Raw genomic sequence first — 27,149 nt, forward strand, 5'->3', positions numbered from 1 at the left:
GCAGATCAATTATTGAGCGATGCGCATCAAGTTGATGGCGCAATAGAATGCGCCCCGTCTGGGCCGCATGTATTACGGCAACTAACCACGTAAGATTACACGATGCGTACATGCGTACGGAAAAAAATTTCATCGAATTCGGTGGAAACTCATGTAGGTCGCTATACGTACTATTTTTCCTATGCCGGGTGGGGCTTTCCTATCCTAGCTGCCGCCGCTTTTATAGAGGGCGCTCAGAGTCAGGCTCACTGGAGTAAATTTCAGTCCGGGGATCATACTCACTGAGCTGTATCGAAGATTGCTTCTCTAGCTGAATAGAAGTCTTTGGCGTTTTTGGTGTGAATTGGCTAAAACTGCTGCTTGGTCGACTGCTTGGTGGTGTAGGCGTTCGCAGAGAGATATTAAGCTTAGAAAGCAACCTTTCGGCATCGACTGGTACTACGTAGGTATATCAGCACAATTTAATGACTTGTCTTCTTTTTTTTGGCTTTGGTGGGTGTTACCTTAATTAGTTAGTTACGGGGTATGGGTCTGCTGACTAAGACCCAACCCAGCCCACGGGTTGGGTTTTTCATGGGCGGGGCCCACTACTTGCGTCATAGACTCACACTCACTACTTCCAGTTCCGTGCTCTTGGATCATGACTATCTCCCGGTCTACTCTATGCTAATAACTACATCAAATTTGACATTTTGCTCGTCAGATTCAAAAGAAAACTTAATCATGCATTAGTGATCTATGCGATGATGGTCAATGTGATGCAAGGGAAGTTTGCGAAGTCTCATTCGTCAGCGCGGCTCTCGCGTCTAGCATACCGCAGTGCGCCAGTCCCGATCCAAGAACCCACACGGCTCAAAGGTCCAGGATATTTTTTTCTCTCTGTATTTTTATTATATTCTATTACAGAGACAGCCTTTTATCAACCATATTCTGCGGTTTTCGGCTCGTGTTTCTTGCGCATCTTTCCCTTTCACGCCTTGCAGGATGAATCGCGAATACCCATCGGACCAAGCTGAAAACGAATCTGCGCTGTTCAACTACGACTCGAGTGTCCCCTCCCACACACAGCCTACTGAATTCCACTTCACTGAGATCCCCCTCCCTGGCCGTGACGACTTGGCCACCGGCGACCAGCCGAATACTAAGGTCCCTATCCCTCGAAACCCGCAGCCCATTAGCTGGGCGAGCAGCAGTCGAGTCAGTCGGGCCTGCGAAAACTGCCAAGAGCAAAAGGCTAAATGTAGCGGACACCGTCCCGTCTGTCTTCGTTGCAAGGATGCTGGCGTCCGGTGTTCGTATAGCGATCGGAAGAGGGAGAAGATGGCCAAGTGGGTGGCTTCTGATGGAGCAACAGCTCATATCTAACGACTCCTTAGGCAGCTCAGCGATCTTACCGCACAGTTGGAAACCTACAAAACTCTCTTGAAAGACCTCTATCCCAGACTAGACAAGCTGTCGGCCCGCCATGTTGACCAGACTCTTAAGGAGGTGTGTTCCAGTCATCCTCGCCCCTCTATTATTGCCTCCTCACCATCTCATCTTGTCCAGTTTTCAGATCCTTTCACGCCCCACCCTGATCCCGAGGGCACGCCCTTCACCCTCGGGGCTATCGACTACACTGAAGAAGATTTTAACAGAGATGAGAAACTCCAGGCCATGGGGTTTGTGGGCGAGCACTCGGAGGTGGCCTGGTTGTACAGACTTAAACTGGACCTGGACCAAGACACCACGACACCGGTCCGCACCTCTTTCGATCGCCCTTCTATCTCGTCGGTCAACTACTTCCAAGATGAGCTAGAAATCCCTGTCCTCGACGAAATAGACCTTTCGACCCGCCCTCCTCAAAACGTCGCTAGTCAACTCATCAACGGCTACTTTCATTCGGTGCACCCTGCCTTCCCGATCATTGGCATGACCACATTTCTTGGTCAATGTAACTCCTTCTACATGAATCCCAACGTCCGGCCTGGCAAACGATGGTTGGCGGTGTTGAATTTGATATTTGCTATTACAGCGAGACGTTTGCTGCTGATGGGCCATTCGCCCCACGCGGAGGCGGATAGCCATTTGGTATACTTCACGCGGGCGTGGCGCCTCGGCATCGACAATCTAGCGTTGCTTTCACACCCGGACCTACAGCAGGTCCAAGTCGAGGGTTTAACAGCCTTCTATCTTCTGTCCGTCGGACAGGTTAACAGGTCTGGTTTTCTGCTTATTTATTTTTGCGTGAGCTGGTGGCTGACCGATGGGAATCTTTGTGTCTAGGTCATGGAGAATTATTGGTATTGCGATCCGATCAGCCGTGACTATGGGGCTCAACCTCCGTAGCGAGAGCTCTATCATTGATCACCTTTCCAAGGAGATAAGATATCGGGTGTGGTGGGCGCTATTTATGTTGGATACCGTGCTATGCGTGATGACCGGCCGACCGCCCAGCACCATTGAGTCCTTCTGCTCTACGCCTCTCCCGTTGCCGTATACCGAGCAGGAATTCAGCAATGAGCAGATCATGCAGCTTATCACGGATCAAGAAGCCCGGAATGTGTTGATGTCTTCCCTGCTTTCCACGGAGCCCGCGATTGTAGCCAGGGAGAGCCTCGTTAGTCACACCCGTTCCGCACAGTTGGACAGCAAAAGAAAGCAGGTCGAGCGGAAAGCTCAGACTCTTGCCCCAAATGGTTCGCTCTACTTTTTGTACGCCGTGGACTTAGCGTTACTCACCCGCGAGGCCGTGGAAACTCTGTACGCGCCTCGAGCGAAGAGACGATCATGGTTAGAAACTGAAATCAAGATTTCTACCCTTAATAGCAAGGCCGACAGATGGCTTTCTCGTCTTCCGGCGGAATTCCACTTCGTCGAACTCGATACATCGCGGCCTTTTGCTTGGGAGCGTGCCAGTCTAGCCTTTCGCTTCTACACCACCAAGCTAATTATTTCACAGCCCTGTCTTCGCCACCTTGCCAACTTACCCATTGCGACCTTTCCCGGCGCTGTGTGCGATACCATGGCTGCTTTGTGTGTTCAAGTTGCAGGACAGATTCTCGATCTTCTGCCTGATGAGGTAGACACAGCGTGGTTATACGAGATATCCCCGTGGTGGTGTATTCTTCACCACATCATGCAATCCAGCACGATACTTTTGATCGCGCTATTCACGCGAATCCGGCCCATCATAGCCAATGCGGACAAAATGGCAGAGAGGGTAAAGAAAGCCACTCGGTGGCTGAACAAAATGTCAGCCAATGATACCTCCTCTCAGCGAGCTTGGCTCATCTATAAGGATCTTCTCTCGCGCCACGCCTCTAAACTTGGAATAGAAGTTGACCCTGGGCTTTGTCTATGACGATTATTCTAGACATTTTTGTATCTACATTGAAGCTATGTTAAAACACGCTAATTTTGAGAAGAGGTATAAATGGAATCGACGTTTGAAGAACCATGTTGGGGTGGTTACCATTATCATCGTCCATTCCTTCATTACCCCGTCCCTTCGATGTACTCGAATGGCCGGCGGCAACAAAAAGCTTTAGCTTTGGCTTGTGAAATCGGCATTATCATCTAACAACTAACCGAAGGCCATTGTTGTTTCCCGTCCGGGTATTGTCCTGTGGGTCGATATTCATCCTATACTACCTCAGCCTCGCACTCACTACCCGTGATAGTTCTTGAAATACTTCTGGCGTATCTCAATTCAAATATTCCCGGGCCTTTCAATCCTGCTAAACTATAATGTGCAGGTTGGAACGGATGCAATGTGACGCAGCCCCAATAAAACTAATCCCATCAATAGTTCTAGGCATGGATGTTGGTATTAGAGTTCCTGCTGAAGACGAATCAGGCACTGCAATTTTTCAGCTTACCCTTGACTAGAATTCAGAAAGCTTTTATCGCCTAAAACCAGGCTTTTTTCTTTTTTTTGCTTTCATGCTTTCTTTTCGAAATTCAGCCTTGCACATATATGTCTTAGACAGAGTGTTTCTAGGGATGGCATTTTCGATGAGAAATTTTCTCTCCCGGGATGCGAATCACAAGTCTTAGAATATGGATGTTAAGCGGATGGCAGTTTTCAAAGAGCTCTTTGAAAGTTAAACGGCCAACTACGTTTCCATGGTTGTAAAGATGATATACCATATCGACCAAAGAGGTGACGTATGCGATCCGTCAGCTTGATAGATGGTATATCGAGCGGAAAGATTAAAATTCCGGCACTACACCGCAAATACACTGACCGCACTGAGCTCAAGTCCGCGGGAACTGGCGTCGCTGATCTTCGCCATGTCTACACTCCCTATATCTATGGCGATGCCCCTGAGGGACCGACGTCTCACGACGCATGCAGACTCAGAACAGCATCATCAGTTTGAGGCGATAGTTCGAGACATTGTGATTGGCTTTGCCGATGGAATGACTGTCCCCTTTGCCCTGACAGCTGGCCTATCCAGCTTGGGCTCCTCGAAATTGGTCATCATTGGAGGTCTAGCAGAACTATTCAGTGGGTCGATATCAATGGGCTTGGGTGCGTATCTTGCTGCCATCACTGATAGGGATCGTTACAAAAGCGAAGAGGCGAGAGAGCGTGAAGAGATTTCCTCACAGCCAACCGCCGAACAAGAGGAGATTCACGCAATACTCTTTCAGTACGGTATCTCCAGAGAAGCAAGTCAAGCCGTCGCTGACTGTTTGGCTGATAACAACGAACACTGGATTCGGGTATGTTTTTACCACCGTCAATCAAAGGACTTGCGCCCACCGAAATACACAGTTCATGATGGATTTTGAACTGAGACTTGAGAAACCAAGTCGTTCTCGAGCATGGATCTCAGCAGCAACGATGGGATTCGCCTACTTTATCGGTGTGTCCTAGCCCATTTTTCCGGTCCATATCTGCTCCAGGCTGCCACTAACTCGAAAGGACTTAATCATAGGAGGTCTGCTTCCCATGATTCCATATTTCGCTATACATAACGTACTCCACGCGCTCTTTGTCTCAATAGGAATCACAGTGGTCACCCTATTCAGCTTCGGCTTTATCAAAAATTTCGTCGTCATCAAGACTAAACGTGCCGGACTCTACGGAGCAGCCCAGACCTTAATTGTTGGCACTATTGCTGCCGCTACTAGTTACGGGATCGTTTATGGAATTGACCACAGCAACATACACACCTAGCATCTAAATATAGTCTTTTGGGGGAATATGACTACCATTCTAGTAGCTTGAACAGCGAAGGAATCGAATACATTAACAGCGGCGTACTTGAAACCAGACTCGCGCGGTACGTCCGGGGCCGGCACCTAGTGTTTTTGATTATGGCGTTGTTTCTAGCGCATTTCACCTTTCGATTTTCAGCTTAGGGGCTGAATAGCGCTTTCTTGATCGGTTAAACCTGGTCACATGGTACTATCATGCCATTTATATCATCAGATCATACCAAAGCGCAGTAAATTTGAATCAGGGGTTTTCATCCTTCTATCACTGGACAACGATCAAACAAGAAAATCCACACGTTCTTTGAGCATTGTTTTATCTGACCATTATTCCTCCTGACAGAGTCCTCGGCCAGCCTCACATTTCTTAATCCTGACAAATTAGAACACTGACAAATGGATTTTACCTGCTTTCACCCGTTGTGTTGTCAATGAAATTATCAACAAATCTGGAGTTTTTTCACATGCACCAGACCTACAATAACCTATGTTACTAGCGGCTGTGATTCTGTCCTCCTCTTATAGTGGCAAAGTCCTAGAAATCCTCCGACTTCAGCAAAAGTCTCATGGTTTCTTGTAGGCGGTATCTGAAGAGTTGCATCCATTGCTCTAATATGGGACGTTTGCCTACAAAACTTAGTATAGGGAGACCTTAATCCAGCCCCTTAGATAAAATGCATTGTTCCAAAACCGTGGGATTTGCCCTGCAAGCTTGAATCAATTCAAGAGCCACATGTGTGACTTTCACGACAAATGAGTGTGTAGCTGGATGCATATTTTAGTGCTTGTCCGTCTCAGACCTTTTTCGGCCACGGCAAATAGGACAAGAAACCAAAATCATTTGCACTTTGGTTTGTTTAGGCCATTCTATACCCTAGGAATATTTGGCTAGGGATTATACCAAATTCGATTTTGAACTCAAACCGAAATCTACTGCGAAGATGATAATGGAATGTCGCCCAATGGTGCTTTGGAAAACTCTATCAACCTGTGCGAGGATATCAATTCCAAGGCATCTAGAAAGGCCACACGCACAATAAAAAAACTTCAAAGAAAACAAAGTTGAAACGCATTACATTAAACTATCATAATGTGATTGAAAACAGAGCAAGAGGCGTCTTTCACCCCCGGCAGTGATGTGATGATGACCTGACACGCCCGCATGGCTTCCAACCTCCATCAGGCTTTTGGATGGACCGCTCAGATCCCGCAAGCCTTCATATTCAGTATCTTTTCGTCAGATAATAAAAGTGATGTCGGTACAGCAGAGCCAGGCTGTGCTTCGGAAAAATCCGGTCGTCTCATCATTCAATTTTGATTTTGCACACGGAAGTCACCGGGTCGCGCTTTTTAAACGTAGCGACCGCGTAAGAACGTATCAGTGAGTGCTGTGAGGTCACAGTGGATTAGTTTGATTGGAACTAGCTACTTGTGGTGTCCATGAATGCCCACAGCGATGCTCACTTCCCTCAAGGCATCATCTCGCTCCCATCGCGGGAAGCATAGAGCCCCATGAATCACCAGTGAAAGCTGCATGGCGCGAACTCAATGAAGAGGCTACTTTAACGCAACAAAATGTGGCCCTTATACGCCAAGGGAAACCATATTCTTTTAGTGATCAATCAGTCGGGCGGCAATAGACTATTTACCCATTCGCCTTTCTACTCAGAAGCGTCAATGACGGGGGCATGGGAGAGAAAGCAATCCAAACAGGCTGGGAATATGAAGAGTGGGGGTGGTATGATCCAGCAGAAGTAAAGGATGCTGGTCATTTGAGGTGTCCCACGACCCGCAGAGAGTTTGCGACGAGTCTGGTTTGAAGCAGACATGAATGCTGCGGCAAGCGGGGCCCTGGAGTCCGGACTGAAGCAATTGAGGATCGACCATCGAATTGGCTCTCATGAGTTGACACCCATCGCATTAACCGCATTTAGAGAGGTCCTGATTCATCTGCGTTGTGACGCAAGCTGGTGGGAAACCGCTCGGATGGCTGCATGGCAACTATGGAAGAATAGACGGGAGAGCATGGGAGCTGCGACTCTGAATGAATTTTTGGGAGCGCTTGCAGATATAGAGACTACAGCCAGTGAAAGTCTTGAATCTGGGCTTGTGTGGGATCGTATATTGGCCGTGGTCGACCATCACCTCGAAAATCGTCGGTCGATGCCTTCGCCCATCAAAAAGACCTTTGCAATTTATCTTCAGATAGAGTTCGTTCCGACTGCACAGTCACGCTTTCATCAAACTCTCACCATCATTACGCTCTCTGCCAGCTCCACGATTCGGGATAGCGCCGAGTATCATACACTATCGCGAGACTCTGTACTCTACCTCGCAAACATCCCATTTAGAGCGCGCTCCTCCAAGCCTAGAGACGGAGGGATAATTTCGGAAACAACCCCCGGTTCCCACTAGCGAAGATGTAAAGACCATAGACTTGTAAAGATTAGATAAACTGGAGACGATTATCCTTAGCCCGCCGGTGCCGTGGCGAGCCGGACCCTTTACGGAGATTAAGGTTGGATCGGATTGAGAAACGACCGTGGAACGAGCCGAAACCGCACGATCTATATCGGATATTGTTAAATACTCGGATGCCTCTAGGCGCGAGGATTATATAGGAGCGGCCGTAGTGGCACTCGACGACAACCTATAGGTTATCCAATCACAGTAGGACTAGGTGGGACCAATGGACCGATGGTCGGTTTACGTAGCGGAGCTCATTAGCATCTTCTACGCTATCAGCACGGTGTTCAAGATCGCCTATGCGCGAGTAAGCTTAGATCGTAGATAAAAACCAGCAACGATCCTATACGACTGTAGATCAGCCCTATAGGCAACTCAGAACCCAAGGAACTCCAAACAGATCGGGCCAGCGGTTCTTGCACGCGATCCTACAAGCTACCACAGAGGTCTAAGCCGAGAGAATTGCTCTCCGTCTCCAGTGGGTGCCAGGGCACTGCAATAACCCTAGAAATAACGCTGCGGATAGACTAGCTAAAGACGCCGCGTACCCAGGCAAATCTCACTCGCTCTACCTGCTACTCTCGAGGGAGAGTGCACGCCTGCGTGTCAATACCCTCAGTCAGTAGGAGCAGGAATGGAGATCATTCAACAAAGGTGTTCACCTACGGAAAATCGACGGAACTCTACTAGCAACCTACACGAGGAGGCTACATGGGAGCCCGCCCAGGAATCGGGCGTACCTATTCACGCAGCTACATATAGGCCACAATTAGTTATCTACCTACGCCAAGAGTTTTGGCTTCCGTGACGACGACCACTGCGTGTGCGGTGCATAAGGAACTGTTATACATATGCTAGTGGACTATCCATCCTTAAGGGATATTCGAAGGGAGTTACGAAGGGAAGTAGGGGACGCGTTCAGAAGCGTCTCGAGCCTGCGAGGAGGCTCAACTGAAGGTTAAGAAAGTTAAACGAGACACCGTCTCAGGGGCGAAGACGGTTAAGGCCGTTTTGGACTTCGCCGAGGCGTCACAGCTATTTTGGAGTCGCGCGCCACGAGGGCAGCCTAACAATGGGAACGGCAGTTAGGCCACGGCAGGCCGTGACGAGACTCTAAGTTCGTTTTTTTCAGGAAGTGGAACACCCTACCGTACATGTATGTACGCGGATATATATAGTATTAGTATGCTGCATATCGCTTTCAAGCGAGGGGTCGGCGTAAATGACATAAACCAACCAACCAAACCGGCTGTAGTAAAGAGGAATTCGAAAACTGCTGTAGTCTATGGTCTATAATAAGCTATAAAACTGTACCTTAGGGCTGTACCTTAGGTAGGGGAGTTGAAAGGAAAGGATGAACCCTCAGCCTCCAGAACCTAGAGTTGGCAGGAAGCCTTTCCCACCTTTCCGCCGACCATCCTCTATCTCTCAACCCGCGACTGGCCCTACTCCACCAGAGCTATCTAGCCCACAACGCACCACTCAAGAGAAATTCTTCATCTCAACCACCTGTTCCACCATCGCGGCCAGAGCTTTATTATTCCAAGGACAAATTCTCAGCGGCGTCACCCCGCTATAGCTGGCCAAGAATGGCTTTCACTACCGGCCTTTCTCAAGTGGCGGCCTAGCTTGCTGCTTTGCATGTCAGTCTGCCAAACGCCTAGTGTTGTAAATACAAAAGGAAGCTTAATTCTTCTTCTTGAGGAAGTACATAAGGCTATATATACAGCATGGAGTCTAAGTTGATTGGAAATCAACTTGGTTCTTCCTATACATAGAGCAGGAATTATTTCCGATGTTGCGGCTTCATTCCTGAGCAGCAAGTACCAGGTATCATAACATTCCCCCTCAGGATCGCCTTGCTAGCGAGGCGATACTGAATATATACACATCGGTCAGGCCTCGGTAAAACCACTCAAAACCTCGAAGAGGAGAAATAGTGGAAAGAGCGCTATCCCTGTTACACATCTTCCTTCATGTGTTCTTCAGTGCAGATTCCCAAAAGCTTGCAGAACTTAATAAATGGAGAAGGCCCTAAAGGCTTGGTGAGTCTATTAGCTGCTTGTTCCTCGGTTAGAATATATTCGAGACTAATCTCTCCTGAATTCAGAATAGCTCGCTAGTAATGGAACTTCACGTTGAAATGCTTCGTCCGTTTGTGAAACTCAGGATTACGGGAGAGAGTAATGGCGGATTGGTTATCAGCCATGATGTTGGTCACCGGCGATCGAAACAGGTCGGTCTCTGCCAGGAACGTGCGGAGCTATTATAGGTGAAGGATAGCATTATATTAGCCAATATACTCGGCGTGAGTCGTGGACGTCGCTACTTCCCCCTGTCTTTTGGACGACCAGGAAACTAGTGCTCCCGTAAGTTTAAACACATAGCCGGACGTGGAGTATATACTATTAGTGACGACCGAGCCACTAAAGTCGGCATCGGTGTATCCGATTAACTACCCGCTGCGGTATATGATGCGATAGAATTAAGTGGCCTTAACATAGCGTAGTAGTCTCTGCAGTGCGGCTTGATGATACGACTACGGTCGGGATATAAAAAGACTCAACGTCCTAAGCGCAAACGCGATATTAGGGCGCGTACCGACCATAAGATATATCAGTGACCCGATTGCGGTCCCGAACCGAGCCTTCGTATCTTTATCTAGGTCGCTCCCGTCGGGAACGTTATTTAGGAGAACTTTCGGAGCCATCGGTGTAGACTTCGGTTGACAGGTCTCTATGTAAAAGTCAGAGAGGACCTTTTGGATGTATTAATATTAGTGAATCGAAATCGATCCGTCCGCGTGGAAGTCAAACTAAATTCCTAGGAATAAACGCGGCTTTCCTAGATCGTTTAGTTTGAACTCCGATTCTAAGGCCCTTCGAAGCTACTAGATCTCGGCGTCGTCCGCGGCTACGACTAGAAAGTCGTTAACGTACACGCAGACGACATAGTTAGGCTTATAGAAGACATAATTATCGGATTAGGCCATAGTAAATCCGTGAGCCACCAGGACACGGTGGACGCATTAGTACTAAATCCGTGGTGCCTACTTTAGTCCGTATAAGGAGCGTCGAAGGCGGCAAACGTATCCGTCTTCCTTAAAGCCCTCGGGTAGCTCTATATAGATTAACGAGTCGACATCACCGTGGAGGAAGGCAGTAACGGCATCGAATTAGTGGAGTTTCTATCCACGTAGCACGGCACTCGTAACGATACTACGGACCGAATCCATTCGGGACACGGCCGCGAACGTTTCGTGATAGTCGATGCCATATTTCTGTCGGTAGCCTTTGATCACTAATCGCGCTTTCCTAATTCTATTAGTCTTCGTCTTGAATACCCACTTATAGCTAATAATCCGATCCCCGGGGGGAACTTCATTTCGTGGAACTTTCTCCTATATGCCATGCTCGAGAAGAGAAGCGTATTCTTTCTGGATCGTAGCCCACTATTCTAGCTAATTAGGTCCTAACACAGCTTCGTGGAAGGTTAGAGGATCCACGTCTTTTACGATAGTTACATTCGATGTCCCTATCGTATACACCTTACCTAGAGACTCTAAGAGACGCCTAGAAGGTCTTCGTCTTCGGCTATATAAAGAATAACCAAGGTCCTGTGTGGCCTCTGTTTCGTGCTGGATTAGATTAACTAGTAAGGGAACATCAACCGGTTCAGAATCAGACGGCACGTTATTAACTCGCTTATAAGGAGTAGCGTTCTCTAGTTTATCAGGAGATGGCGGCGGCGTAGGTAGCCCACCAGATAGAGGTAGCATTAGTTCAGGAAAGATAGGTAATAGAGGAGCGTTGTCCGGGAGGTCGTTACCTATTTCCCCCTGGATAAGTGGCACCATAGGGGTCCTTTTATCGAACTCGACATCACGGGAAAAGATAGTCCTTCCAGAGTGTACTTTATAAAGCTTATACTGATTAGGTTCGTAGTACCCGAGCAGTCGGCACTCAGACGATCGTGGTCCGATCTTCGCCCGATGCTCTTTAGGGATTAATACCCATACGCGGGAGCCGATCCGTTATAGATATAATAGCTTAGGTAGCTTCCCGTAGATAACTTCATACGGTGTCTTCTTCTATAAGATTAATACTAGCGCGCGTAGCTTAAGATAGACTACCGTGTCTAAGAGCTCGGTCTACTAGGAAGGAGGAAGTTTCGCATCGGATAGGAGCGTGTTAATCCGCTCCCGGATAGTACGATTCGTGCGTTCCGCTAGCCCGTTCTGCCCTTTGTAGTATAGCGGCGACGTGTCAAACTTAACTCCCTAGGACTCGAGGTATATTCCGATTGGTAAGTATTCTCTCCTATTATCGGTAAGGAACCTTTTAATCTAGGCGCCGAACTGTCGGTGTACCTAGGCCTCGAATTGTCGAAACTTCTGTAGCGCTTCATATTTCTATCTTATAGTATAGGTAGACCTCGGCAGAGTCCGTCCATGGACACCCTTTAGGTGTCCATGACCCGTCCATGGGCACCCCTTCAATGTCCAAAGTCCAACTACGCTAAGTCCCGCCCAGTCCAGCCCGCATACGCTAAGTACCAAACCTGCCTAAACCCGCCCACTCTTGCACAAAATCGGGCATAAAATCCATGATTTAGCAGAATAAAAAACTGTTATTTACCTTCGTTCCAGTCACTACATAACCAGACGAGAGGAAAACTATCTTGCTAAAGGAAATATAATGAAATTATGATGTATTCTTGATAATTCTTACGAGAAAGTTCTAACAGACTCACAAAACTAGTCCCATTACTATATAAGTTAGTAGGTTTTGAACAAGAATGCTATTTTAACAGAGTTAAACTTAAAAATATATATTTTATATTGACAACCTCACTCTGACTTCTTCCAGTAGCCACTTCTCCTATAATTATAGTATTCTTAATAATTACCTTTTTATTTCCCTGCAAAATATTACATCAAGTCTTAAATTTAACTAGGAAATTATAAAAATTATATTATCTCATAATAAAAGTTCGAGTAAATATCGTTTATCTTACCTCTACTGTTCTTTTTGTCATTCCGTCGATTAGTGCCTGAGGCTCATAGCTAGAGGATAGAAGGGTGAAATTTTTTTGGATAAGGGAACTTACTCCTGGGGGATTGGACTTAAACAAATTTTTAGGATTAATGGGCAGTTTTGGACATGTCTAACCTTGCCTATCTGGAAATATGCATATTATAGCTAATTAGAACGCCCGGATTCCTAGCTGGATTCACCTGATTACGATATATTACTCGCTATCCGTGAGATCTATGTCCCTATCCGACGCGTAAACAGACACTCGGTCGTAACTCGCGATACCTTATTCTCTATTAATTCTCTTCTTCGTATATTATTCCTACCCTTCTCTTCCTATACGATTAATATTAGCTATTCTCTTAGCTATTATCCGAAATAACATCCTAATCCTAGGGATATTCCTTATCTTTCTATAGAGATCTAATTAATCCTGCCCTAGATCTAGACCTTCTTAGTAGTTAACTAATAGCCCCTACATTAATTTCTCTGACTAAATATTAGTAATTACCTCGGCCATCCTCCTGTATAGAGATTATTAAAGACTAGGTCCTCTATACCGAAATGAATAAAGACGACTTTGTTAAGTGGTGGCTTATAATATCCTATGGAAGCGAGCTTTCTGAGAAGAATAGACAGTTCTTTAATATAAGGAAACGCCATTCAGATAGGTGGAAATCGTTCTATTAAGTTACGCATACCCAGACCGGGGATCCACGTATATTGTGTAAGGAGTGTGGCTAGTTCCTTAACCATCCAAATCGTAAAGGGCATAGGACGACGCTAATGACACGATATTTAAAAGGGACTAAGTGCTAGAAGCTTACTATATAGGCTACTAAGACTAGTAGTCTTAAAGAGCTATTTAAGCGATAAGTGAGTCCTTTAGTCTAGTTTAGTTTCTTCTACTAATATACATATTAGGGATAACTCTACCCTCCCTCCCAGCGGTCGGCATTAGTACTATTCGATGAGAAGGCTTAGATAGAAGATCTATTAGATTTTATTACTGGTCTTCGACTGCTATATCTTACTATAGAGAATCCTCTTTTCCGGAAGCTTCTTTAGCGGGCGTAAGTATCACCGAGGCCTCTTTAATTCCTATCAGCAAGAACAGTTCACCGGTAAATATACTAGACTAGGCAAGAAAAATAGTAATCGATCTTAAAATAACTACCTAAAGGAGCTAAGCTTTTAATTATACTTAATTGCTAGATATCACCATTCTCCTAGGCTTTTATAGCCATTACTAGTTATTTTATTGATCTAAACTAGGACTATAGAGAGTTCCTACTAGGTTTTAAACCTCTAGAAGGTACTTATTCTAGGGAAAATCTAAGCTTAGTTCTTCTGAAACGGCTTAAGGACTATAATATTACGCATCGAATCTTGGCAATGACCACTGACAATGCTTCGAACAACCAAACCTTGATAGATAGTCTGAATTCTGAGATTAAAACCCTAGCGGAGGTAACCGGTGCACTAGTCGTCTGAGTTCTATGTATTATATATATAATTCAATTAAGTCTTAAGGGTCTTCTGGTCTATATAAAGCTAGAGCTAAGTAATGAGTCTATAGAGAGGGAGTTTAAACCCCGTCCGGCCGGTGGGAATAAGGATATTCTCTCGACACTTAATAAGGTATGTTCTCCCTAGCTGTTTAATACCTAGACTACTTATATAGCTATAAGGTCCGGGCCTTTATAGTCTTTATTAATACTAGTCCTTAACGCCGTGACGCATTTTTAAAGTTTTAATCAGAGGATACAGCCCTAGTCCTAATCTAAGATATAAAGACTCGCTAGAATTTAATATTTCTAATTCTTCGCCGTGCAAAACGTATCCGATCTGCTTATAATCTTTTCTATACTAAGAATAGATACGATTATCTTCTCTTAGATCGAGAGGAGTGGCGCTAGATTAATTACCTTCTTTGTATTACCTAGCCGTTCTACAACTTCACTACCACCCTCTATTAAACTAAAGACGTTACTATCCACAATATCTTCTAGATCTATAATGCTCTATTTAAACATCTTAAGAGGTTATTAACCTAGCTCGGACGGAAAAAAGTGAGCTAGAAACAAGCAATGCGGTAAGCTCTTGAGGCAGGAAAGCAGAAGCTATCGGACTACTATGGAAGGACGACATAAGCCCACAGTTATCTCTATGTAATCGGCACAATCCTTGCCCTATCGCATAAGCTTAATTACTTCTCTCGACCTGAATGGTCTGAAAATGGATATGAATAGCGTAAGAGATACCGGACTAGTTTCTATGACTATATCCGACCGTACTAAGTTCGAGTATCGAAGCGTCCTTATTCACTAACTTATTTAACTATGCCTAGAACAAGCTCGAAACTTTCGGTAATACTAGACTAGGATAAGGGTAAGAGTGAGGAAGACGAGATTAAGAGATATCTTAAGAGTGGTTAGTCTTATTCTAATACTTTTTTAACCCTGCTAATGTTAGAATACCTTAGGTATAATAAAAGAGGACCCGCTTAAGTTCTAGAGGAAGTAAGAGTTATCCCTACTAGCACTCGTAACTACGGTACGCGATATTCTCTTTATCCTAGCAACCGGTATAGGTATAGAGCGTCTCTTTAACTCTACACGGGATATCTATCACTATCGTCGTGGATCACTGAAGCCGATAAGTATTTAGGATCTAATGATGTATATATGCTCTACTAAGTTTGAACTCACTGATCTTTACCTAGAGGGCATGAAGCAGGATAGGACGAGAAATGAGCAGGAGGCTGAGGATGAAGAATTAAATACTGATCGGGAAGAGAATTATGTAGATAGGATTAGTGATACTAAAGAGGAAGAATCTGTGTCTACTCTAAGTAATACTCGGCTGACTGTTAAGGAATCTAGCTAGTAGGTGCCCTCACTGAGTGCTCGAGTTAGAAGGGAAGATGAAACTAGTGATAGAAGTGATAATAATGATGATGATGATGATGATGATGTAGTTCTTCCATTACCAGAGGGGACTGGCCGAAAGCGTACATCAGGGAGGATAATTAGACCTTCTAAGCGGCTCAGGGAGTTAGAATAAATGGAAATTATTACGTTTCGGAATTCATGTCACTCTAAACTAATATAATCTAGATTTTTTGTAACCAAAATACCTTAAAATACTCTAAATTACTGCATAACTCTATACATCTTACCACTACCCCGCGTGGGCGGGTTTGGACGGGCAGGTTTGGACAGTGGGCGGACACCCCCTTAACCTGCCCGCCCATGGATAGTCTATGGGGTACCCAAACCCGTCCACGGACGGGTTTGGACGGCTTTGGACATGGGCGGGTTTGGACTCTGCCGAGGTCTAAGTATAGGCCTAGGAGCCGCGCGAATAATCGTTAGTAAAGGTAATCACGTACCTAGAGCTATCTTTAGTAACTAGCATTTCTATAATATCCGAATGGATCATTTTAAAGATTCTTGACGAGTGTAGACGTGGCCGTCTTACACGGGAGTTCCTCTTCTGATGCTACTTACCCGATATATACGCTAGACACTATAGCGTTACTAGCAGTTCGCTATGCGTTAGCGGTCGGTACGGAGTGCCGGTCTGCCGGAGGACCACCCTTAAGTCACCCCGGTTCAGATATCCTATCTAAGCGTGCCATAATGCTTCGGAGGCCTAGTTCACTCCTATGCACGTATCTTCTTCGAGTATCCGAGCTTTACTACCGAGTTTAGAGATTAGCGATGCGTATCCTACGCCACTTAACTCCTAAGGATCGTCGATATCCATAACCACCGCCTACGGTTCTAGGGGATCTGTATACCCACGGTTTATCGGCGCCCTCGCTAGTTAGACTCGCTCTCGGGATCTTAGGCTCACATAGCACCGTAGGATCAACAGATCCTCCTCCGCATAGTAGGCGGTCCCCATAGTTCGTCCTCGGCGCTATATAAAGACGTTCTGTGGGTGCGCCACCACCGAGTAGCGGTCGCGTAATAGCTTCGGCACGCTAATCAGGTTTATCCCGATACGTGGCGCGAAATACACGTTCTTCAACACTAGGGGGTGGCTAGACTTCCCCCGGAGCGTGAGCTTCACCGTACTAATCCCTTCGGCTTCTACTAGATCGCCCGCCGTGTCTAACATCTCACGGTACGGCCGCAAGCTAACAAAGTAGCTCCGATCCTAATAGATATAGCTAGTAGCGGCCGAATCTAGGATCCACCGAGAGGAGGAAGCCGGCGCGTGGGTATAAAGGGTCGTCACCCTCGCCCTCATAATATTGATCCGCGGTCTCTTAGAAGTCGGCGGGCCCTGCCGTTCTTCCCTCTAGCTTACTGGTATAGTTTGCAAATTATGTCTTAGTGAGCCAGAAACACTCCTTTCCGTCTTTAGGGCATAGTCCCTTAGTGGTTACTGTTCGCGCTGTTTCTTCTAGCAGTCCACGGCTATATAGCCGCGCTTCTTATAGTAGGTACATTTCTTTACGGTCTTCTGCACCGTATTAATAGAGGCGTTATTTAAGGGGAAGGCTGGGGGCACCACCTCAAAAGGCTGGCGGCACCACCTGGGGCCTGATTTCGGCCTGATTACTACCAAGCCTTTCACGCCTGTTAATTACGAATTTAACCACCCCCTTCCTTCTTACATACACGCATCCTTTCTACCTTCTCTTCTATCTTCTACTACCACTAGGCCTATCACATGACCCACACACTAATTCAATTTAAACCCTTCTATCTAATACTGCCAATTCACCCTTTACTAGTTAACGTAATTCCCGCCCGTCCCGAACACCCGCCCGTTCCGAACACCCTTTTCAAAATCGCGTCCCCCTACCCATCTACCTAATTCAACCACCTACCATGACACCAATACGCCCTGAATCTAGGCAGAAATTAGCCAATCAAGAGGGCAAGATCTTATTAGCCCTTAGTGATCTTCAAAATGGCCGAATCAAATCTCTACGCGCAGCAGCGAAGCTATACGAAATTCCGCTTACTACCCTACACGACCGCGTACACGGCCAATTATCTCGCGTTGATTCTCGTCCATCAGGCCATAAACTGACCCAATTGGAAGAGGATTCGCTTGTTGAATGGATAATCTCTATGGATTCACGTGGAGCAGCGCCTAGACCAGCAACTGTGGGAGAAATGGCTAATATCCTACTGGCTGCGCGTGGTAACCAGCTACCAACTACCGTTGGTAAGAATTGGCCATCTACCTTCATTAACCGCCGCCCTGAGCTTCGCACACGCTTCTCGCGAAGATACGATTACCAAAGAGCCCTAAACGAAGACCCGAAATCAATTCGGCAGTGGTTCGCGACCGTACAAAGCGTGATTAACGAGAACGGTATACAACCAGAGGATATCTACAACTTTGATGAGACAGGCTTTGCAATGGGCCTTATATCGTCGCAGAAAGTAGTCACAAGGGCTGAATACTACGGTCGGAGATCTCTTCTATAACCGGGAAATCGCGAATGGGTTACTGCGATCGAAGCAATCTGCTCAGATAGCTATTCGCTACCGCCATGTATTATCTTCAAAGGCAAAGTAGCTATTAAAGGATGGTTTAACGAAAACCTACCGAAAGACTGGCGAATCGAGGTCTCAAAGAATGGCTGGACTACCGATGAGATTGGTTTACGCTGGTTACAAAAGCACTTTATCCCACATACAAATTCGCGTGTACGTGGGCGATTTCGACTATTGATTCTTGATGGCCATGGTAGCCATCTCACACCCCAATTCGACCAAATCTGCACAGAAAACGACATTATACCTCTTTGTATGCCTGCGCATTCATCGCATCTACTACAACCACTAGATGTTGGGTGTTTTGCAGTGGTTAAGCGCGCGTACGGTCGCTTCGTTAGCGATCTTGCGCGCAGAGGATATAACCATATCGACAAGCACGATTTCTTAGTGGATTACCAGCACGCGCGGCTAGAAACGTTCCAATCAACCAATCCCACTATCAAAAACAGCTTCGTAGCTAGTGGTCTAGTACCATTAGATACCGAGAGAGTGCTTAACAAGCTTAATATCTCTCTACGAACACCGACACCACCAAGTAGCCGTCTAAGCAGCAGATCTAGCGAATTCACACCACAAACGCCTAGAACCGCCGCTTAGCTATTCAAGAAAGCTTCTATGTTAAAAGATCTACTAAAGCGGCGGTCAAATAGCCCTCCGAGCCCATCGAAAGTGATCTTAGACTAGATGATTAAGGGGTTCTAGCTAGCGCTATATAGCGGTGCTTTACTAGCAGAGGATAATACGAATCTGCGTATAGCGAGTGAGAAGATGGTCAAAAAGCGTAATCGGTTAACTAGGAGGATACCCTGCGCAGAGGGTTTAACTATTGAAGAGGCTATACAGCTAGCTGAGCAGCTAAACCAGCCAGAGGAAGATGACGGGGTAGATTCGTATGCAGAGGTCGAATTGCCTAGTCAGCCAACTAGGCCAGCAGCTAGGGCTCCGCCTAGGTGTAGTGGGTGCAGGGAGATTGGTCACAGGATTAATGTATGTAAAAATCGCTATATCTAGTTAAATCAATAGGAGTTGGTTGAGATAATCGATTTTGAAGTAGTGTAATGGGGTAAGGTGTTCGGAACGGGCGGGTGTTCGGGACGGGCGGGAATTACGTTACCGAATCGATACTTAGTAATCTGCCTTGCCCTTCTCTTCAATTCCTTCTCTGCTGTCACCAATTTCTTAGCCTTGTAACCGCGGCCAGCCCCACGCCCTTGCCGAAGTTTCGTCTCCCAGTTTGATGGTATTCGCCTTGTCGATGTGTTGGTTCTCTTTGAAGGCGGTGGTACCACAATTCCTATGGTTTTATCCATAGAAATGTAAGTACTTTTCCTTCGCTCAAGCCTATAATCCCGACCGGTGAAATTCCTCCCCCCATCTTCGCCAACGCTTCACAGTCTCTAGCAACTTCGGCCGTCCAACCCCCTTTACCCGATTCGGTTCATTGATTCGAAGCCTTCCTACCCTTCCTACCCTTCTAATTCGCTGCCGATTAGTCTGAATTAGATTCGGCAGGCGAAGCCAGTGTTGTTAGTTAAAATGGGATAGGAGAAGGGATTTACCACTATCTTTTAGGTCTTTGATCACATGATTGCATAGGAGACCAAGAGATTTTATGTGGTATTGGGTGCAAGAGGGTAGTGGCTTCTACTTCTCTGATCGAAGGTATTCCTGCCAAGTGTTATAAACCCTTCGGATTGCGTTTCTTGAGATCTGATTAAGGATATTGCGGAAAAGTGGGACTTGAAGATCGACGGGGTGACGATAAATTTCGTCTTGAATTGAGTTAAACGCCTGCAAATTTGTATAGGAAACGACTCGAGAGACGACTTGCATAGTTGCAAGGATATCGCTAGTTGAGCTTCGGAGTTCCTTCTTGATCTGATGATGCGCACCTTCCACGCGAGAGGAAGTAAGCTTATTATAATGGAGAATTCCGGTGAGATAGCAGCGCATAAATCGCTTTGCCCTATCACCAAACCACTGCTTTTCGATATAATCGATTGCTGATTGGTAGATCGGATCGCTAAGGGCTTCTATAAATGAGGCTTTTCTTGCTTCTATCCCATCTTCGGTAGGCTCGAGGATAATTTGCATAAATTTAGCCTTCACAGATCGCCATTCGTCAATAGTCTTCTGTTGACCTTCTAGATTAGGAAGGTCCGTTATTTGCTTCGAAATAATTGGCCGAACACGGGTCTCAATGTTCTTCATGATATGCCAGAGACAGAGTAGGCTAATTGAATCCTTAAAGATCCCCCCGCATGCATTAAGAAGAGCGTCTGCGTCGTCGGAGAAGATAATACCTAGAGCTTGAATCTTTGCTTGTGTAAGCTATGTTTGAAGAGCTTGAAATGTCCAAAGATACGACGATTCTTGCTCATTACTAATAAAGTAATGGGCCACGTAGAAGGTTTTCCTTGTTGAAGTTTGTCCGACGATATTGACCATTGGCATATTATACCTAGTTAACCTAAGTAAATTAGTAATCTCTCATCTTTCTCTCATCTTGCTTATCTTACCGATTAGTCTTGTATGTAGTATCTATCCATAGAAGATTTGGATAAACACGAAGAAATTGAAGGCCTATCCTTGAGATAAACATAATTCTGATTGGCCGCTACGTATCGTCTAATTCGTGTTATATAATCCACCTAGGTAGGCTCTCTATCACTGCTTCAATCGATGTACGCCCACCAAGGAAAATTGATCTAGTCCGGGCGCGGAGGTTTTTGAGATCTTTTAAGTTAAGTAGACTCTTCTCAGACTCTAAAAGCATCGAAATTGCCATAGGTTTCAGGCCTTTTTCAAAGTAATCGAGGAGTCGCTCTTCCTTTTCTCCCCTCTCTTCTTGCCGAAGTTTAACCAGAAGATTTAGTGGAATTGGGCCATGATTATGGTTACCATGTGTCAACATGTGGATGTTGTGGGGTCACATGACGAAGGACCCACTCATATAACCCCTCTCTACATATAGATCTTCTTCTATAAAGATCTAACAGATTGATCCTCAACGATCTCGCATATAATTGCCTACCTAAGCAAGAGACTCTCAACACTCTGATTCTGTTGATTTATCATGTGATCCTTTGCTATGTTTCTTGTGATATAAATACTGCTATGTTTCCTAGTTAAATTGAATCAAGTTTATCACCCTTTGTGATCTCTCTTCTAGATCAGTGGTACTCTTCCACAATCGTGGTACTTCTCCTTCATAGAAGTGCGCACGACCGATAGACTCATAACCGTGTATTCAGACACTATTGAGTATTTACCAATCTTTATGCATACTATCATCTTGTGTGTATAACCACGACTTTATGGTCACCGCCTAGAGTCCGACACCATGTTTAACCACAACCTCATGACGGTCTAGAATAACGTTTTTCCTATCCTTCCGTAGCCAGATTTGAATCTTGTATAGGCAATTAGTCCCAATCTTGATAACCTCGCGAGATTTAGCCTTCGATAAGACCGAAGGACCTTTCTTGGTAGGATCTGGCCAAAGAGAGCAGTGTAGGTCAACCCTCTTTTTATCGGATCTCTTTACTACTAGGGCAAAACCCTGTTTAGTAGCAGATTCCTGGAGGGCCTTCTTCGCAAGGTCACGGGTTTCATAGAATTGTGGTGGGTCTGGTGGTAGTGTAGGTGGTAAAATAGACTGTGAAGAATCCATGGTTGGTAGGGGTGGGGGGGTAGTAGGACTAGTACAAGAAGAGAGAAGTTAAATTAAATTGAATTAGTGTGTGGGTCATGTGATAGGCCTAGTGGTAGTAGAAGATAGAAGAGAAGGTAGAAAGGATGCGTGTATGTAAGAAGGAAGGGGGTGGTTAAATTCGTAATTAACAGGCGTGAAAGGCTTGGTAGTAATCAGGCCGAAATCAGGCCCCAGGTGGTGCCGCCAGCCTTTTGAGGTGGTGCCCCCAGCCTTCCCCTTATTTAAGGGTCCTGACACTCCGTGCGGGACCGTAGTGGCGTCCTTTCGCTGCACCGTCTGCTCGGCGTTAGCGAGACGGTTTCTAATCGTCGTTGGATTAACCGGGTCCTTGTCGTTCTGGATGGCATCCACGACGAGGACGTATTCCGGTCTGATTTAGGTCAACAGAATCGCGATGTGTGTTCGGTCACCGATGGATCCCGGAGTAATGGCATTCAGCCGGTGTACCAGTAACCGCACACGATCGACAAATTCCCGTGTGCTAGCGTATCGGGCGGCCGTGGTTTCGCGAAGCTAGGCGAACAGCTCGCAAAACGTGGCTAGCTCTATTCGCCGATATCGTTCTTCTAGCTCATTCTAGAGCTCCCGGGATGTCTCTAGTCCCGCGACGTGCACACTGATATTAGGCGATAGATACCGGAAGATGATATAGTAGGCCTCGGCTTCGCGCCGCGACCATTCCTTATGACGCTCGAAAGCTTAGACCTCCACTTCGAGGCGTGCTTCGATGGCCCTCTGCCGCACCGCCCTATTAAGGTAGGGCTCCACAAGCGGAGTGATATCCGCCGTGATTGGCTTACAGTAAACTCCCGTTTTCGGCACTCCCAGGTTAGGCACACATTTTTATTAGGCACCAAAATCTGTTAGATGGACCCACTTCTTAGAGTTTTCCCATATATAAGAGGCCAACCGGCACACCTTTTTGTCTGGCACACAAAATTCTCTTCAATTTTTGCTTAGTCATATAAACCGACCAATCAGAATGCAGGATTTTTCCCCTTCCAACCCTTCCACCCCTTCTTCGGTCGCTCTTTCAGCTAAACTAGCTATACCAAAACAACCCAACAAAGGCATATCCGATGCTTAGAAAAAAGCATTACGTATCTATACATCGGAGACACGCCCTAAACCTACTCAGAGAGAATACGCTAAGTGGTTTTCATCTCAATTTAATCGTCATATCAACCGTGCGACCGTCTCCAAGATTCTTTCATCCAAATACGAGTACCTTAATACTAGTTTAGCTAGTTAGAATAAACGCCCGTTAGCATCTCGGTAGCCTCTATTAGATAAGGCCCTATATATCTAGCAGCAGCGTCACGAGAATACCGGTTTTCCTATAATAGGCCCATTAATTCAGAGCAAAGCCGTCGAATATTGGAAGAAAATACCCTAGTATAAAGATCTCGACCCACCACTTTTCTCTAAAGGGTGGCTATCACGGTTCAAACAGCGCCATTCGATCCGATATCATACCTCCTATAGCGAATCTGTATCGGTTCCGGCTTCGATATATTCCGACATAGAAGCTATTCGGGCTATCTGCGACTAATATTAGCTAAACGATATCTATAATATAGATAAAATAGGTCTATTCTGGCGTCGAATGCTAAATAGGGGTCTATCGAGTAAGGGTAGTCCTAGTTATAAAAAAGACAAGACTAGGATTACTCTCGCAGTAACGACCAATACTACTAGTTCAGATCGAATACCTCTATAGTTAATAGGCACTGCGAAGATACCTCGTGCTCTACGAAAACTTAATATCCTAGCACTTAGATATATCTAGCGATAGAACAAGAACGTATAGATACGCGGTAATATTATACAAGAATAGTTCCGCTCATTTTATAGGTATATTAGCACACAAAGACGAGTCGTACTATTACTCGATAACTTTAGTGCGTATCTCTCTACGCTTAAATATACGCTACCGCCATCTAATATTAAAGTCGTTTTTTTACTACCAAACGCGACCTCGATTTACCAGCCATTAGACCAGGGTATCATCAGAAACCTTAAGCACCATTATCGGAAGAAATAGTTAATATAGATAGTGTCAGCCTAAGTATGTGGGGGGTATACGGCCCCTAAACGACGACCTATAATTATATATCTAGATAAAGCCAGAATACTGTGCTTAAGTACGTTTTTAGCCTAATGGTATAATAACCCACTTTTCTGGCCAACAGATAGTTAATATAATAGACCGCGGCGTCGATCCTACGCAGAGAATAAGCCTCTATTACACACTACATTAGATTACCTAGGCTTAGAGACGTGACGTTCTAGATAAGACTATTCAGAAGTACTTTATCAAGAGCACGCTTATTAGTCCTAGTACTAATAAGATAAATACGTCTCCGTCTAAGGACCTTTAACTAGGTAATTTATACGCAGAGGTGACCGACCGGCTTCCTAGTATAGAGGTTATGGTATTAGATGAATTTCTAGACCCTCTAGGAGAAAACATCGACGTGGAAGAGCCTAATTTATCTGATATTATCGTTCATTTTTCAGAAGAAAATACAGGTAGGGATAATAGGGTTCAGGATAGCGAGGACGACCAGGACGAATATATATTCGGACCACCGCTAGATATCCTCTCGCGTGTTGAAGCTATTGAATATATACATAAAGCTCTTCAATTTGCCCAGCACCAAGAGGGAATTACTGAGAGAGATCTACGTGATATAGAGAGGATCGCTCATCTTTTTTCTCGATTCGAGATCAATGGGAGGAAGCAGAGAAGGGTGGATGACTACTTTAGACCAAAAACAGACTAGTTCTTACTAGATGAGGTTTAGCGCGATATTAGTGGCACACTTTCATTAGGCACATCGGAATTCTGTTGCACGGAGGCCCGTGCCGAAAACGGGAGTTTACTGTAGTATATTTGAACTGGCAATCTGGACGCTAGAGGTCGCCCGACACTACATCCCAGACCTACCTAGCTTTTAAGTAGGAAGTCATAAGGCGCTTCTAGGTAGCGTAGTTATCGCTTCCTATCAGAGGCTCAATGGCTATGACGGCTCGGTTAGGGGAGTCCTGGACGAGAGCCGATATGATATTGAGGAAGCGGGGTAATATATAATCATAAGTCAAAGAATTGAATAGGTCTCGGTGTGGGTAGAGACGGCACCCGAGTGGTTGCACTCGGGCTCATAACCTGTTGTAAATACAAAAGGAAGCTTAATTCTCCTTCTTGAGGAAGTACATGAGGCTATATATACAGCATGAAGTCCAAGTTGATTGGAAATCAACTTGGTTCTTCCTATACATAGAGCAGGAATTATTTCCGATGTTGCGGCTTCATTCCTGAGCAGCAAGTGCCAGGTATCACAACACCTAGACAGACTCCAGTGCGCACCTCTCCAAGAGTTACAGCAATTAACTAAATAGAGCGGATTGCATATGGAAGGTTATCTCCTAAGACTTAAAACAACATCTCGATTGCACCGACACGCTCTCCTCTTCCGCCGATATACCCTCTCCACCCCACCAGCCAGCCCCTAGCCCCTTTCTTTCCTCGAAGAGCGAACAACACAAGAAGACGACTACCGACGCTAGTATCCAAACACAATCCAAACCAGCACAACTCATCCTTTCCACAGCAGAGGAATAATGACTCTCATACTCGCCCGCCATCACTACAACCGACCCAGAATCACGTTCACCTTCACCAACCCTCTCGCCTCAGCCTCCCCGTCCGTCACCACCTATCACTACCCTACCCCTAAGCCATTAATCAACCTATGTATCGGTCCTCCAACAGCCCACCACGATTTCACCACAACCGGTTCTTAAAACCCGAGAACCTGTCCATTCTACTAGACCTATACTCACAATAGAAGATCTTCACCGCCGGTTTCATAACAAACCATCACCATTCCAGCTCGAGTCCAAGACAAGGAAACGCTCAACTAGTCAAATTCGCAACAAACCCGTATCCGCAACAAAGTCATTGTCCAGTTTCTGACTTCAGCATTGCCCGCATTCTCGAGCTTCCAAGCAGAGATGCAACCAAATCCAAACAATCATCGGTCTCATTTGCAAAGTCATTATAACCCTGCCATGCGGGCAGCCTAACCTATTGGCAACTGCACTGGAAATTCCAATCGAAATCCATCAATCCTTCACCAGACTACCGCAACGAAGGTAACTCCAGAGTTTTGGGTCAGTCGCAGCAAAGTTACTAGAAAGCTTATGCGGACTTTGAATACAATGTACGTTGGTCTATATTCCTAAAAAGCAGGAATAATTTGTGCCGACGAGAATCGTCCTTGTTATCAAGGAACACGTTCATTTGACGAGTACTATTAGCTATAGACCGACGATTCAGCACGCAATTTCCTGTCCGAGCACTACTCCTGGTTTGTGCCCGTTGGGATAATTATGCATTCCTCATCCAGCGAGCTGACTCGAATCCCTATTTCGTCTTGTATGATTAGGGCGGTATCTACCTAGACATGAGTACAATTTGCAGCAATACCCTCCCTATGTGCAAACTCGGATCACGTAGAGTCAAAGATCATGCTCTCTTCAAATCAACCTGTCCGACAGGTATCACCAATGATCTGCTAGTCACACCTGCAAGACATCCTATCTACGCATCGGGGATCTCGCAACTGCACGCCTACAATGCCATCACTCGGGGGTGCGCTCGACTGCAGCCTTACTGTGCAATCATGATATCATCCGGACTTTTGTTATTGACCTTGGTTGTGAAGAACCACCTATTTGAATCTACCTCGTTACACTCGAAAACCGCTGCTATAGTCAATCAAACCCAGCTAGCGCCTTACATCACCAATCTTGAGAGCAGTACGTGGCATCACGCCGACGCAAAACTGCTCATGTGGATTGAGAGCGACCTTGGGAGCTGGTTCGCGCATGGGAACGCTAGGTCTTCTGACAGGTCTTTTGCTATTGATCGTCTTTTGCTTCTCGTCTGTGCTCGTTTCCGAAAGATCCTTCGGAGGTTAATGGGATCAAGCTGCTCAAGGAGGCCGTACATCTTGAAAGATATCTTACGTACGCTCTCAGAAGGCCGATGCCAATCGTATGGATGATTTTAATACCTGAATGTACTGTTTCTCATCATGACCAAAAATGTGTTGACGTAAGAGTCTTCTCGGGTATCCCTCATTAAAGCCGTTTGGATTTGAAGAATATTTCCTTCCCCTTTTTCTGCCGAAT

At 45.7% G+C, this 27,149-nt stretch overlaps 9 protein-coding genes across 9 annotated transcripts; 6 read left to right on the top strand and 3 right to left on the bottom strand.

Moving 5' to 3' along the window:
- Positions 1–984: 984 nt before the first annotated feature.
- N7496_005706 (Zn(II)2Cys6 transcription factor) lies at positions 985–3,343 on the top strand (the record flags this gene model as incomplete). The annotated part of the gene is made up of 4 exons (XM_056698635.1): positions 985–1,284; positions 1,381–1,488; positions 1,549–2,198; positions 2,266–3,343. The coding sequence occupies 4 exons, from the start codon at positions 985–987 to the stop codon at positions 3,341–3,343; spliced, it is 2,136 nt and encodes a 711-aa protein (XP_056557160.1).
- A 932-nt stretch (positions 3,344–4,275) lies between these two features.
- N7496_005707 (VIT1/CCC1 transporter family protein) lies at positions 4,276–5,167 on the top strand (the record flags this gene model as incomplete). The annotated part of the gene is made up of 3 exons (XM_056698636.1): positions 4,276–4,710; positions 4,763–4,853; positions 4,926–5,167. 3 exons carry the CDS (start codon positions 4,276–4,278, stop codon positions 5,165–5,167), a joined length of 768 nt encoding a protein of 255 aa, XP_056557161.1.
- Positions 5,168–6,458: 1,291 nt separating this feature from the next.
- N7496_005708 (uncharacterized protein) lies at positions 6,459–6,711 on the top strand (the record flags this gene model as incomplete). The annotated part of the gene is made up of 2 exons (XM_056698637.1): positions 6,459–6,572; positions 6,631–6,711. The coding sequence occupies 2 exons, from the start codon at positions 6,459–6,461 to the stop codon at positions 6,709–6,711; spliced, it is 195 nt and encodes a 64-aa protein (XP_056557162.1).
- A 321-nt stretch (positions 6,712–7,032) lies between these two features.
- On the top strand, positions 7,033–7,620 carry N7496_005709 (uncharacterized protein; the record flags this gene model as incomplete). Its single annotated transcript, XM_056698638.1, has 1 exon — positions 7,033–7,620. The coding sequence occupies one exon, from the start codon at positions 7,033–7,035 to the stop codon at positions 7,618–7,620; it is 588 nt and encodes a 195-aa protein (XP_056557163.1).
- Positions 7,621–9,631: 2,011 nt separating this feature from the next.
- Positions 9,632–9,880, bottom strand: N7496_005710 (Ty1/Copia family ribonuclease HI; the record flags this gene model as incomplete). Its single annotated transcript, XM_056698639.1, is given in 2 exon segments — positions 9,632–9,790; positions 9,809–9,880. 2 exon segments carry the CDS (start codon positions 9,878–9,880, stop codon positions 9,632–9,634), a joined length of 231 nt encoding a protein of 76 aa, XP_056557164.1.
- Positions 9,881–9,961: 81 nt separating this feature from the next.
- Positions 9,962–10,381, bottom strand: N7496_005711 (Ty1/Copia family ribonuclease HI; the record flags this gene model as incomplete). Its single annotated transcript, XM_056698640.1, has 2 exons — positions 9,962–10,126; positions 10,277–10,381. 2 exons carry the CDS (start codon positions 10,379–10,381, stop codon positions 9,962–9,964), a joined length of 270 nt encoding a protein of 89 aa, XP_056557165.1.
- A 750-nt stretch (positions 10,382–11,131) lies between these two features.
- Positions 11,132–11,687, bottom strand: N7496_005712 (uncharacterized protein; the record flags this gene model as incomplete). Its single annotated transcript, XM_056698641.1, is given in 2 exon segments — positions 11,132–11,667; positions 11,684–11,687. The coding sequence occupies 2 exon segments, from the start codon at positions 11,685–11,687 to the stop codon at positions 11,132–11,134; spliced, it is 540 nt and encodes a 179-aa protein (XP_056557166.1).
- A 2,060-nt stretch (positions 11,688–13,747) lies between these two features.
- On the top strand, positions 13,748–14,626 carry N7496_005713 (uncharacterized protein; the record flags this gene model as incomplete). Its single annotated transcript, XM_056698642.1, has 4 exons — positions 13,748–13,831; positions 13,983–14,195; positions 14,241–14,348; positions 14,513–14,626. Coding segments are annotated over 4 exons (519 nt in total), but the record flags the coding sequence as incomplete, so codon positions are not given.
- A 319-nt stretch (positions 14,627–14,945) lies between these two features.
- N7496_005714 (uncharacterized protein) lies at positions 14,946–15,377 on the top strand (the record flags this gene model as incomplete). The annotated part of the gene is made up of 3 exons (XM_056698643.1): positions 14,946–14,960; positions 15,092–15,140; positions 15,250–15,377. The coding sequence occupies 3 exons, from the start codon at positions 14,946–14,948 to the stop codon at positions 15,375–15,377; spliced, it is 192 nt and encodes a 63-aa protein (XP_056557168.1).
- Positions 15,378–27,149: the final 11,772 nt, after the last annotated feature.

Source organism: Penicillium cataractarum (assembly GCF_028827025.1).
Source record: "Penicillium cataractarum strain IBT 29864 chromosome Unknown utg000004l, whole genome shotgun sequence".
In the NCBI taxonomy this organism is placed as follows: Eukaryota; Fungi; Ascomycota; class Eurotiomycetes; order Eurotiales; family Aspergillaceae; genus Penicillium; species Penicillium cataractarum.